Consider the following 12614-nt stretch of genomic DNA (forward strand, 5'->3'; position numbering starts at 1 on the left):
CACGAACTCGAGGGAGTCGCCAAGAGCAGTGATGGCGGCAAGGCGGATTTCAAGATTGGCGTCTTCCTTGCGGGCAACCTGTACAACTGCCGTCAAGAGGGCGTTGGAGAGACCAATCAAGGCAGTCCTCAGATGGGGGTCCTGGCTCTCGCAGATGTAACCGATGGTAGTCAGAGACGTGTGGTTGTGGTGATCGTTTCCTTCGCTAACATTCTTGACCAGGATGTTCAGCAAATCCTGCCACTGGTTGCGGGGCAGCTCAATGGCAGCAATAGAAGAGATGACATGAGCAGCAGCCTGAGCGGCCTGCGCGTTGGACGAGGCTAATGTCAGCAGGGTCAGGTTCTTGACCAATGTTATGGTCTCGAGTCAAGGCTCACGCAATCACTTGCGAGATAGGTCTTGGTCCGGTTCCCGTTCCTGACCTCGACTCGAGCCCCGTGATGATCCATCTCGACTACGACGCTCGTAACCGTCTCCATCTGAATCGCCCAGACCAGCGCCGCCCCCACTGCTACCGCCGCCACTGCCCTGCTGTCCAGGACCTTGGAGACTGTCCTCGCTAGAGCCCGCCTCACCGCGCAGCCTCGTCAGCTTGCCCAGTGAGCCGAGCTTCTTGCGCCCACCGCGGGAGTGGCCCCTGTAGTCGTCGTTGACCATATTTTCGGCGCCGCCGGCGACGAAGACGACGTTGCCGAATCGGCGATTCGGCGGCGTGCGCATGAAGGCGAAGGTCTCGAGACCCGTATCCTGCGAAGGCGGCAGGTCGGAGAAGACGATGGAGCGACGTGTTGTGGCATACAGTAGCACATCGAGCCACCCGTTACAAGCGATCATTGAGCCAGAGAAGCAGAAGTATGCGAGGGACGGGGTGGCACCGGCCATGGAGGCAACGCGACCAGCGGCTAGAGGCGTTGTGCAGATGACGTAGATAAAGGGGTACAGGAGAAAGGTCCTTTGCGAGGCGTGGTCGATTAGGGAGCGACGGTGAAGGGGTGCCGCGAGGTTCTGCTTGTTGTGCCCTTGGTGTCCCTCGCGCGAGGCCGCAAGCGTGGCCTTGCGGATGTGGAAGAAGATGAGGATGTAGAAGGCCGAGGTGATGCCTAGCGACAGGAAGATCCAGAGGTAGTGCAGGAAGAGACGGATGTCCTGGTAAGCTGAGTTGATCCAGCACTAGGTAATGCATGTCAGCACAATGTTCAGCCCAACTCTCGGATACAGCTTGCTTACCCATGCACCAGCACGAACGTAGAGGCCGCCCACGGACGCGCCGTTGTTCGTGATGATGACGCCAATGATGGCCGTCAGATAGGTGAAGGCCCAGCCGCCTATGATGGTAGTGTAAAAAGCCCACGTAGCCATCCGGTGGCCTCGTACAACCCCCAAATATGTGTGCATGGCGATGAGGAAGATGAAGACGGAGGATGCCAAATCGCCCGTCGAAACGAACCAGCCTTGCGCCCAACACATTGAAGTTCCCGCACGAATGGCGTCCTTTCGCAGCCACGCAGCGTTGAGCAAGAAGGCAAGGGCCTGCTGGATATCGGCGAAGAGCAGGTTCAAGATCAAGACGAGGAACTGGTTAGGGGGGTCCCTGCGAAGCCGTCCCCATACGGTCGTCACCTCCTCTTGCGGTGCTGGCACCTCCATCTGAGGACAGAGGTGCTCATCGGGAAGTTCATGGTCGAGTACAGGCGTGGCCTTGGGGTTGGTCCCGGAGGCCAGGTCGATCGGTCGGAGCTGCCATCGTACCAGTTTGAAAAGCAGAAAGAATAGAAGGGCGACGCTGCTGATGAAAGAAAGGAAACCGAAGAAAGATACGGCAACGAGCCCGCGGTGAAGGACAGCGGGGAGAGGAGCGAGACTGAGGATGGAGTCGTCACCGCGGACAACGAGGTGTGGTTCGCTCATGACAGTGTGGTCGTTTCGTCGTTGTCGTCGTCGTCGGTTGTCCAAAGTGTCTCTTATGGATGCATCTGAGGTCGTGGTCACGAATCCTCCGCTGCCAGTAAATCTCCAACAGTTAGACAGACCGCTGGATGGATGCACTGCAGTTGGCAGAAAGCCAAGACCAATGTGGAAGAAGTGTGATATATCAATGGAGTCCACGCATAAGGCTTTTCCTTTGCCCCTCCTCGGCGACGCCTCAGCACTGTCCGCAATATTCTCCGAGGCTAAGGCCAAGCCTCTCTGGAATACCAACAATGGCGGCAGCGAGTGAGAAACGACGGAGTCATGTAATAGGCGTTCTTAGCGGCGAAACCGTGAGCTGCCCGGGGTGGTCCAGGAACGACTTTAGTCGACGTGCAGCACCTTTGGCATTAGCGCCTCCCAACGTGGACGCATCAAGCGATCCTGCGAAGGTGAGCAAGGTGGGGGACCACGTTGAATCCCTGCTGCTCGTGGTTCTGGAGCTTCAGAGGGGCATTCCTCATATGCAGAGCGCCGCTGTCGTTGGCTGCTGATGAGGTGGGAGGGCCACTCACGAGTCGGGAGGTTGTTCCGCCGACGGGCCTCTTCCTTGGAGGGCACGAAAGGGGGCAGACCTTGAGGGCGCGAACAAGCAGCAAGGTGCTTGGGTCCGAGTCAGAAGGTACCATGTAAGCCTCGCTAGATTGTACCGCATCCTTCTGGGGCTCTGACGGGTGAGGGCTGAAAAGCGACCGAAAGAGACTTTCTGATCAGCACTACTCCCGGTTGTGGGAGCTGGGGCTGATTTCCATTACATCTATGCCAGTACAACGACCGCCAGCCATAGGGTCAATCACCTGCATAGGTTCGATGATCTGGTCTGGGCAGAAAGTGACAGGTGGGACAGTCGAAAGCCCGGTAGAAGAGAGGCGGCTTCTGGGGGCGTTCTGACGGCGGCAATCGGGCGCCGTCAGAGGCTACGGCAAGCCCAGGCATCTCGTCTGTTCAGCTGGTAAGCGCTAGAGCTGGCGCGTTTGAAGTTGGGAGCGTACCAGATGCCAATCACGGGCAGAAGGCCGACGAACGCACAGGGGGGGAGGCAAGCCAGGCCAGTTTGTTCCGGGCAGATTTTCAGACCCTTTCATACTCAAGCCAACCACCCACCCTCAGTCTGGGCCCTCAGCCGGCCGGCCGTAACGGGAGGGGGAAAAGTCTTTCTGGATCGTGTTTGTGCGTTCGACGGGTTCGACGAGGCGTTCGCTGGCGCTCATTGGCGTCGGCGCCATGCACGTGGATGGGAAATGAGCACCCAGCGACCGATTCAAAGCGGCCTTTGGCGCCGGGTGTTCCTTTTTCTTGTGGAATGGCTTGTTCGGACAATGGTCATGGTGGCTTGCGCTGTTGATGCTTCTCGAGTCGCGAATTGCCCTCGATCGCCACCCACGCCAGATGGAGTCGCCAGATGCGTTGAAGTTTCGATTTGTATGACATCTTTCATTGCTGGAAATGATGCAGAGCCGAAATGAGGCGGCACCCCTGGTGGATGATTGAGTTCGACCGAGTCATGCCGCTGCTGATGTGGCCCGTGATTCCTGCGAAGCACTTACCTCAAAGAGTGGACAATCTCGTGACATCCGAGGCTCATGAATAGCAATCCGGATGACTGCAGTGCAATATCCGGTCGGCCGGTTGAGCTGAGTGTACGATACAGCACGTGAGTGTCTCGATGTTACCTGCTGATATGCCATGCTCTACGTGAGACCATGGTGGTAATTGATTTTCGGTGCCATGAGTCGAGCAGGCCGGCTTCCGACGAGAAATCTTGAGCATGGTCAAGTCGAAAGGCTTCGCTTGATTGATTTGTTACGATGCCTTCAAGTGCCAACGACAAATAACAGCATCATGGGAGACTTGGGTTGGCAGCGGTCCAGTGAAACCTCATCAGGGCGAAGAGGAAATCCTATCATGGCTGGCGGGGGACGTCGCTTCAAGGACAGGTAGATTGACTTTCGAGCCTTTTTCCCATGCCAAGAGATCACGACACAATAGTGCCTAATCGGGCAACTGATGAAGCCGACGACTGGCTGGTGATGCTCGTTCTGAGGTTTTGGTGACTTGAAAAGCAACAGCCACGACTGCCTAAAATTCTGCCTGTCTGGTCTATCGATGGATTACCTAAGTCGTCGGTCCAGCCCCTGAGCTTGCGGTCAGTGGCAGCCACAGGGCTTTGGCGCCCGCACCGCCACTTGGGCAGCCACTGATGAGTTTAAGCTTGAATCACTGGCGGCTTCCACACTCCGCCCACCTCCACCTTCCCGCCCCTCCCAAAGCTGTTCCTCAGTGATGCTACCAGAACAAAGACAGCAATGATGATCATCAGAAGCTCCTAGACCATCCATTCGCCATTATTTTCTGTCAGCCGCCGAATTGCTGGCCACCAGCCCGTCATCGCTCAGCAACCACAGCGCCGTGGCCGTCGTGCGGCCAGTCCCTCTGTACTCCCCCGCACTGGAGCTGGCTTCGGCGACGTCCGACGGGGTTATCGTTACCACAACCTTGCGACCTTCCCGATCAGTTCTGGGCCGGCGGAGCCTTCACCACCAGGACGGAGCGTCTCCAGCGCAACTCAGCAGCACATTGGGTGCCTCCCTGCCGACTTCGCTTGCCACCTCGGTACAAGGCGGCCAGTGACGCCCTGCGCCTTGCCCACAACGAGAAGGACCCAAGCCTCGTCTGGCGGTGTTTGTGAATGGCGGCGTTCTCGAATCTCAAGGGATCCTGACTATCGAACTAACGGCCGCCGGCTATCGCCTGGTTCCTGGACGTGGCGAGGGACAGTCCGACAGCAGAACCCAAGTACGCAGTCTGCAGCGACCAACATGACCAGTGATAGTCTGGCAATCAACGAGCTTCCCCAAGTGACGAGAGGAACCTGAAAGAACTATGGAAACCGAGTGTCTCCTGACAATGGCATTCATTGAGCGGAACAACAGCAAGAGAAAAGAAGATTGGGACCCAACCTCCAACCGCGCTCCGAGCTCCGCAAACTCAAAAAGCATGGCCGCAATCGCCGTCGAGATTGGTCAATGCCTCTCTCTCGCTCCCCCAAGGGCCTGCTTCCCCGCCAAAAAGCCCCAACGGCGCCCGCCCAAGGACGGCAATTGACCCGCTGATAAGCCTCAAGTGAGCCTATGGCGTCTGCACGTGGGGGAGGGGCTCAAGACATCCCGAGCATCCTCTACGACATTCTGGGACCTGGATAACTTGGCCAGGCACCTCGTCGGCGCCCTCCAGCCACTCATCATCCAGAGATTAGAGCTTCCATGTTCATGGTCCCTGGAAAGCTGGCGTCCCAGCAGTTCCAACGCCCGGCTCGCGGCTGCAGCCAAGCACATGTTGCCGTCACTTCCCATGTGGGCAACCGAGTCTTACAAGTCGTACTGATAGTATTTAGTCCAAGTCGGCCCTCCCTTCGACGGCAGATCATGCCGACGCGTTCTGCAGCTCAATCTGTCACCTCGTTGAGTCCTGTCTGCACTCGTTCCGTGGCACCGACAAGTTCTAGTCACCCCCAGCCACTACCACCAAGATGAGACAGAACATCCTGCCGACCCTGGCGTTCGCCGCCGGTGCTGTCGTCGCCTCGCACGAGAAGATCGACATCGACCAGCTCTACAGCTCCCGCATGATGAAGCGTGGTGTTGATGCGGCCGGCAACTTCAACATGTGTATGTGATGTCTCTTCTCAGTTGGGTCATGCGTCTCTCATTGACAACAACGACAGCCTTCTTCCACATCAACGATGTTCACGCGCACCTCGACGAGTTCTCTTCCTCGGGTACCGATTGCACGCGCCCCGAGCGCGGTTGCTTCGGCGGTTACGCCCGTGTCAAGCATGCCATTGATGAGCTCCGTCCCCAGTACGAGAACTCGCTGTTCCTAGATGCCGGCGACGAGTTTCAGGGCACCCTCTTCTACACCTTTTACAAGGGAGAGAAGATTGCCGAGACGGTCAACCAGCTCGGATTTGATGCCATGACCCTCGGCAACCACGAATTCGACGGCGGTGATGATGAGCTCGGCGAGTTCCTGCTGAACTTGACCTTCCCCGTCCTCTCGGCCAACATTGTCAGCACTCACCCCGCTCTCAACAAGACCATTCTGCCGTACAAGATCTACGAGAAGCACGGCGTGGCCGTCATTGGCTGCACGACCCAGACCACGGCCAACATTGCCAACCCTGGACCGGGCACTGAGTTCCTCGACGTCGTCAGCAGCGTTCAGCGTGCCATCGACGAGATCCACGCCACCACCGACATTAAGCGTATTGTGGCCCTCACCCACATCGGCTACACTGACGATCAGGCGCTTGCTGCTGCCACCACTGGTCTGTCCCTGATCATGGGCGGTCACTCACACACGCCCCTCGGCACCGCCACTCCTGCTGGTACGGCTCCCCAGGGTGACTACCCCACCATTGTCAAGAACGCCAACGGTGATGATGTCTTCGTTGTTCAGGCCTGGCGCTGGGGCCAGTACCTCGGGTACATTGACGTCACCTTTGATGAGGAGGGCCATGCTCTCGCCTACCACGGCGGTCCCATCCACCTCACCAACAAGACTGCGGAGGACGCGGCCCTCAAGGCCCAGATCAAGTCGTGGCGCGGTCCTTTCGAGGAGTTCGCTGCCGACAATCGGCTTCACCAACGTGGAGCTCGTCCAGAGCACCTGCCAGACGCAAGAGTGCACTCTTGGCAACGTCATGGCTGACGCCATGTACGAGTACCGCGCTTCTGAGGGTGCCGACTTTGCCCTGGTCAACGCCGGCGGCATTCGCGCCGGTATTGAGGCTGGTGACATTACTCGTGGCAACGTCCTGATCTCCTTCCCCTTTGGCAACGCCATCACTGAGCTCCAGTTCTCTGGTGCTGACGTCCGCCGCATCCTCGAGGGCTGCGTCAGCCGCGTCAGCCAGTTCAACGGCCGCCCCGTCACGTCGGGCTTCCAGGTCTCCGGCAGCATCAAGATCCAGTACAACCCCGCGCTCGCTGTCGGCTCGCGCCTCGTCAGCGTCTTGATCAACGGCGAGGAGATTGATGACGATGCCGAGTACACCATTGTCACGCTCGACTTCCTTGCCGGCGGCGGTGACAACATTTTCGAGCTGACCACCAACTTCATCCCGCTTGACCTGCAGGACGAGGTCCTCACCCGCTACGTCCGCGACAACAACCCCATCAACGCGCAGATTGAGGGCCGCATCGAAGTTGTCGACACGGTGCCTACTGTGCCCACCACTACGGCCGTGCCCACGTCAACGAGGCCGCCCTGCATTCCCCGCCCCAAGACGACGACTCCTCCTTGAGGGGTTGGTGCAGTAGTGTAATATGATGTAGCTCCTAATAATCAATAATTCGTTCAGAATGCACACATGAAACACTTGAAGTGATGGTGACTCTGCGAAATGTCAATGTACGCTGACGTTTTTCGTCTGAAAGTACCGAACGTCAATCGCCCTATCAATCGCCCTATTGTCGCGCGGGCCATTGGGGTTCCTTTGCAAGGCGATGCAGAGCGAAGTAAGTTTTGCCCTCATTTGAGCAGCATCAACTAGAGGCACAGCACTGGCAGCGAGACGACCAAAGTATGGCGCCATAATAAACCAAGCGCGACAAGAATAGCAGCGAGTATGCTGACTTCATTGGAGACATTGTTGTCTCATGCTCATCTCTCCAGCTGCAACCCTGGTCTATGACCCAGCAATCGACTCCAGCGGAACCCCAAAAGAAAATGAATAATTCACGCTTCTGCATCTCCCGACATTCCGTCCTCGCTCCTCATCTAACCCAGGGCGCGACTGTCCTTTCTTCTCTTTCAGCACGGCCCCGTGTTGCAGTCGCCAATGGTAATCACCTGGTCCACCTCGACGCTCTCAACCTCAGGAAACGCAGCCAGCGAGTCGCGCGTGTGCGCCTCCGTCTCGACAACGAGGCCGTTGAAGACGTCGAAGGTGCGGGTAACCTCGACGGGCGCCACGGCCGTGATCTTGGCGACGTAGGCGTCCACGGACGCGCCCTAGGCCTTCCGTCAATACCGTGTTCCCGGGGATCCGGAGACGGGAGTCGCTTACCTTCTTCAGGAAGATGATGTACTTCTCCGCCGAGACGAAGGCTGACGCCACGGCGGCCGCCACGGAGAAAAGGGCTGTGAATCTCATGGTTGGGGAAAGCAAAAGTGGTGAGCACGGCGGGATGGGAGATGGGTGGGTTGCTGTGGTCTTTTTAGCTGGCCCGGCTTGTTCGGTTGGACAGTAATTAGGGTTTCTTATACTTTGGCCCCCCCCGTCGCACCCTTCGATGTGGTGTCTCACGCCCAAAGACTAATTCATTCCAGTGGTGAGATTCAGGGTCTGTGTTCCCTGCTCGGCACGCACCAAGGTTCGACTCGGTCTCTTGGTTCCGTGGCTGGGGAGAACAGGGTTGCGAGATCTGCCGAGACGGCAGTGGGAGACGGGCCGGGTGGGGGAGACGGGGGTGGAGACGGGGTTGATGGCTTGTGGGAGGGTGCCGTTGCCTCGTGACTGTGCAGGTCAAACGTGAACATGTGCGTTTGATGGAGGACTGGCCAAACTGGGGTCTGAATCGTCCGGAGTTGCTGTCATGGATAAGGTGGTTCGAACGGCATGCAAAGTCTCGAGCGCGCAACACATTTCTCCAAACTGTCAACAAATCCTGTCATTTCCAGTACATGCTCAGTACATGCTACGGCAGCCTCAGTCAAAGCGCACCTCCCTGCCCGTCCTGGCGCTCTCGCGAATCGCCTCGAGGATCCTCAGCACATCCCTCGCCTGCGTCGCCGGCACAGGCACGTCCTCCTCCCTACCGCTCGCCAGGGCCGCGGCAAAGCCCTCAAACAGCCGGACGTACGTCTCGGGCTTGTCGGTCAGCAGCGTGCTGCCCTCGACGGCGCCGTCCTCGCGGACAACGACGAGGCGGCCGGCGGCGGCCTCGGGCTCGACGCCGAAGCCGGGATCCGTGGGCGTGGCGCCGTCCTTGAGCTGGGGCTCCTGGACGTCGAGCCCCGGCTTGCGGTAGGAGCCCTTGGTGCCGCGCAGCCAGAAGCGCGGCTGGGCCTCCTCGACGGACAGCACGGCGGCGCGCACGGTGACGACGAGGCCCGAGGCGTACGACAGCACGGCGTGCAGGCTGTCCGGGTCGTCGGCGTCGAGGCGGCCGGCACGCTGGTCGAGCAGGCGGCCGTAGACGGCGGCGGGCGTGCCGAAGAGGGCGTAGGCCTGGTCGACGAGGTGGCTGCCGAGGTCGAAGAGGACGCCGCCGCCGCGGTCCATCAACAGGCTGCCCTTCCAGGTCGTCGGCTTGTCGGGGCGGTAGCGGTCAAAGTGCGTGTCGAGCGCGAGCGCGCGGCCGAGGGTGCCGTCGCGGAGGAGCCGGCGCAGCGTCAGAAAGTCGGAATCCCACCGCCGGTTCTGGTAGACGCAGATGAGGCGGTTGTGCTCGCGCGCGAGGGCGATGAGGGCGTCGGCCTCGGCGGCTGTTGGCACGAAGGGCTTCTCGACGAGGACGTGCTTGCCGGCACGCAGGGCCTGTGAGGCGAGGTCAAAGTGCGTGTCGGGCGGCGTGAGGATGCCGACGACGTCGACGGCCGGGTCGGCGAGAGCGGGCGCGAGGGAGGTGTGGTGGGTGAGAGAGGGGTAGTCGGCTGGCGCGGATGATTCGGCGGTTGGGTTACGCTGAATGATGGTGTGGAGGTTCAGAGTTGGGACGAGGTTGATGAAGGGAATGTGGAAGACCTTGGCCGAGAGGCTTGCAACTGTTAGAGCGGAGGGGGAGGGAGGGATTGAGGAAGGGGGACTCACCCGTAGCCGATGATGGCAACATTGAACTTCTTTTCGGCGGCCATGATTTTTTTCTCGATCTGATGGATGATTCGCGTTGACCTTCAGGACTTGGATGTTCCTGGAATGCCATCAAGAAGAAGGAAGACGATGGTTTATGAGCTCCAGCTCGAGCTGCTCCTGCTCGAGCTGCTCCTACTCGAGCTGCCCCTCCTCCCACTTTCCCACTTGACCCCCACTGGCGGGGTGAGGTGACGAGGAGACGCCAAGGCGGTAGCGACAGGGGGATGCTGAGCTACAGGGCAGAGCTAAGCTGTTAGTCCCCTAACTCTGGCAAATGGTGTCACTGGCCACTGGTCCGAGACCTGCCCCGCGACCTGGCCCGAGACTCCGCGAAGCAGCTTGGGGCGCCCACTCCATCAGCTTCGTTGAATACGTCGTTAAAATCTATCACACCGAGGAGCCTCCGGATCTAGGCCAGGCGCTGATAAATACAATGGACAGACTGTCCTCTTTGGCAGACCACAACCTGGGAGCCCAGAGGAGAACGCTCCGTTGTCAGTTGAGTCACACCGGCGGCTGGCCACGTAGGGAGTGGAATGACGTTCTCCCTGCTTCGTATTCATCATGGCTCTTCTTTTGTCTGGAAGCCAACCAGCGAGCTCCAACGCAGGCAACCTTGACATCTAGAAAACACAAACATCTTCGCTCCTCGTCTAAGCGTTTAGCCTGTTGCGCCCGGCCCTCTACCCATATATACTTCGTCCATCCTTCCGCAACTCAGCAGCACCCTCACGCCCCCGTGAACCGCACCCACTGCAGCACAAAGATGCGACACAGCAGGCTAAACGCCGCGAAGACGACAAAAATCTGCGAAAAGTCCCACCAGTTCTTCGTCCGGATCTCCGACTCAATGTAGTCCTGCTTGTGGCCGACGAGCGGCGGGAAGCGCCCCGTCGACAGGTACTGCTCCATGAGCGCGTCCTTCTCGTACCACCGCGCGCGCAGCCACAGCTCGAACGCGTCGGCCGTCTCGAGCGGGATCTCGGACACCTTGAAGCGGCGCCAGTGGAAGTTGACCGACCTGGGCGGCCGGCCCTGGAAGTAGGTGCTCGAGAGCGTGAAGTAGTCCTGGCCAAACTTGCCGCGCCTGGTCTCTCGTCAGTCCGCCGGTCCAGTCGTCTGTGTGTGTGTGTGTGTGTGTGTGTGTGTGTGTGTGGAAGCGAAAAAAGAAAAAGAAAAAGAAAACACTTACGGGATGCCCTCGTACGCCACGGTGCAGTCATAGACGTAGTCGACCGTGTCGCCGAGCTCCTTGAGGCAGAAGTACATGCCCGTGCTCCGCGGCAGCAGCACGTGCTCGCCATCCCGGAGCCCCGTCTTCTCCGCCCAGGCCGCCGACTTGGTGCGCCCGTTGAGCGCGAGGTTCGTGCCCTCGGGGAAGAGCAGCAGCCACATGGGGCTCAGGAAGCTGGTGCCGTCGGGGGCGCGCTGCGTCGTCTTGAGCTGGCCGAGGCGGTGGGCGAGGCGCGGCCGGTCGGTGGCCATCTTGCGCGACATGAAGATGAAGCCGTAGAACATCATGCCCCAGCCGATAAAGGGGATCCACTTGAGCGACTCCTTGAGGATGATGTAGATGTGGCCGTGCATGCGCGGCGTGTTGGCGTAGCCGATCCACCAGAGGTAGAGCCAGTCGGTGTAGATCTGGTGGTTGGCCACGAGCACGAGGCGCTCGGGAAAGTCAAACTCGACCATGCCGTCGGGCTGCTGGCGCATCTGGTGCGCGACCGAGGCGTCGCCGCTGATGCGGATCTTGGTCGGCCCCCACCACTGCGTCATGGTCGTCGTGAGGAGCGCAAACGACTGCTTCGTCAGGGCCATGTAGGCGTAGTAGAGGTCGCGTCGGATGTAGTACAGAGGCGCGCCGAGGAACTGGGTTGTGCCGATGCTGGGGAGGCGAGGCGTCAGCGGACGGTACGGAGAAGGCAGCATGGGAGAACGGAAGGGGAGAGGGGGAGGAGACGTACGCGACGCAGCAGCACACAAAGTAGGCCGCCCATGTGAAGCCTCTGACGATTTGCATCAATGTCCCGTGCTTGGCCCTTCCTGCCGGATGCGCAAGTTCTGGTGTCTTGCCACCTGCGCCCGCCTCGGGCTTCAACGCGGGGAAGACGGTCGTCTTGGGCGCGGGGTCGGGGAGTTCGGCAGCCATGATGGCAGGTCGTGTCGTTCACACAGCTGATCTGGGCTTGAATGTTGCAAGGAAGGTGAGGGCAGTGATATAGGAGTGACGGACGGTTGGACGGTCCGAGCGGTCGACGTGGGGCCCCAGGGTGAAGCAGTCGGTGGAAGCTAAATCGCGGGGTCGAAACGACCAAAGGCAGAGAGTCGAGTCGCGCCACGCACCAATGCCTCGCAGGAAAGATCAAGAAGAGAGAAGTGCTATGAGGGTCATTCCGACGGCGAAGCCATGAGAGGGTCCAGTGGTCTGAGGAGGGTCAGGCCGAGATGGGCGGCTGACGATGGTTGCAGCAGAGGAGCCCTGTCCGGTGCGGCCGGGAGCTGTGGTGGATCGCTGTAGGCATCAACGTTTGGGATCAGCCCCAGCGATCACGTTCCACCGCCTCGGCACCTGATGGCGGTGCCCCACCACACAGGGTCGCATCCACATCACGTGAAACCCCTTGCTGTCGAGTTGTGAATGTTAATAGTGGCCTTTTCTTGTGTATCTCAGGGTTATAATGTATTTGGGATTTTGTTGTCGGGTGTAATGTGACGCAACCTTCTAGTAAGGTCCATCATTTGTTCCCCATATTGATCCCTTGGCAGTCATTATCATCAACATCGG

General features: G+C 59.3%; 4 protein-coding genes across 4 annotated transcripts; 1 reads left to right on the forward strand and 3 right to left on the reverse strand.

Moving 5' to 3' along the window:
- Positions 1-384: 384 nt before the first annotated feature.
- On the reverse strand, positions 385-1911 carry VDAG_04720 (uncharacterized protein; the record flags this gene model as incomplete). The annotated part of the gene is made up of 2 exons (XM_009654324.1): positions 385-1173; positions 1231-1911. 2 exons carry the CDS (start codon positions 1909-1911, stop codon positions 385-387), a joined length of 1470 nt encoding a protein of 489 aa, XP_009652619.1.
- Positions 1912-5500: 3589 nt separating this feature from the next.
- On the forward strand, positions 5501-7276 carry VDAG_04721 (5'-nucleotidase; the record flags this gene model as incomplete). The annotated part of the gene is made up of 3 exons (XM_009654325.1): positions 5501-5639; positions 5696-6446; positions 6481-7276. The coding sequence occupies 3 exons, from the start codon at positions 5501-5503 to the stop codon at positions 7274-7276; spliced, it is 1686 nt and encodes a 561-aa protein (XP_009652620.1).
- Positions 7277-8683: 1407 nt separating this feature from the next.
- VDAG_04722 (oxidoreductase domain-containing protein) lies at positions 8684-9831 on the reverse strand (the record flags this gene model as incomplete). The annotated part of the gene is made up of 2 exons (XM_009654326.1): positions 8684-9734; positions 9788-9831. 2 exons carry the CDS (start codon positions 9829-9831, stop codon positions 8684-8686), a joined length of 1095 nt encoding a protein of 364 aa, XP_009652621.1.
- Positions 9832-10558: 727 nt separating this feature from the next.
- VDAG_04723 (1-acyl-sn-glycerol-3-phosphate acyltransferase) lies at positions 10559-11978 on the reverse strand (the record flags this gene model as incomplete). The annotated part of the gene is made up of 3 exons (XM_009654327.1): positions 10559-10916; positions 11022-11714; positions 11794-11978. The coding sequence occupies 3 exons, from the start codon at positions 11976-11978 to the stop codon at positions 10559-10561; spliced, it is 1236 nt and encodes a 411-aa protein (XP_009652622.1).
- Positions 11979-12614: the final 636 nt, after the last annotated feature.

This window comes from Verticillium dahliae, genomic scaffold (genome assembly GCF_000150675.1).
Source record: "Verticillium dahliae VdLs.17 supercont1.8 genomic scaffold, whole genome shotgun sequence".
Lineage (NCBI taxonomy): Eukaryota > Fungi > Ascomycota > Sordariomycetes > Glomerellales > Plectosphaerellaceae > Verticillium > Verticillium dahliae.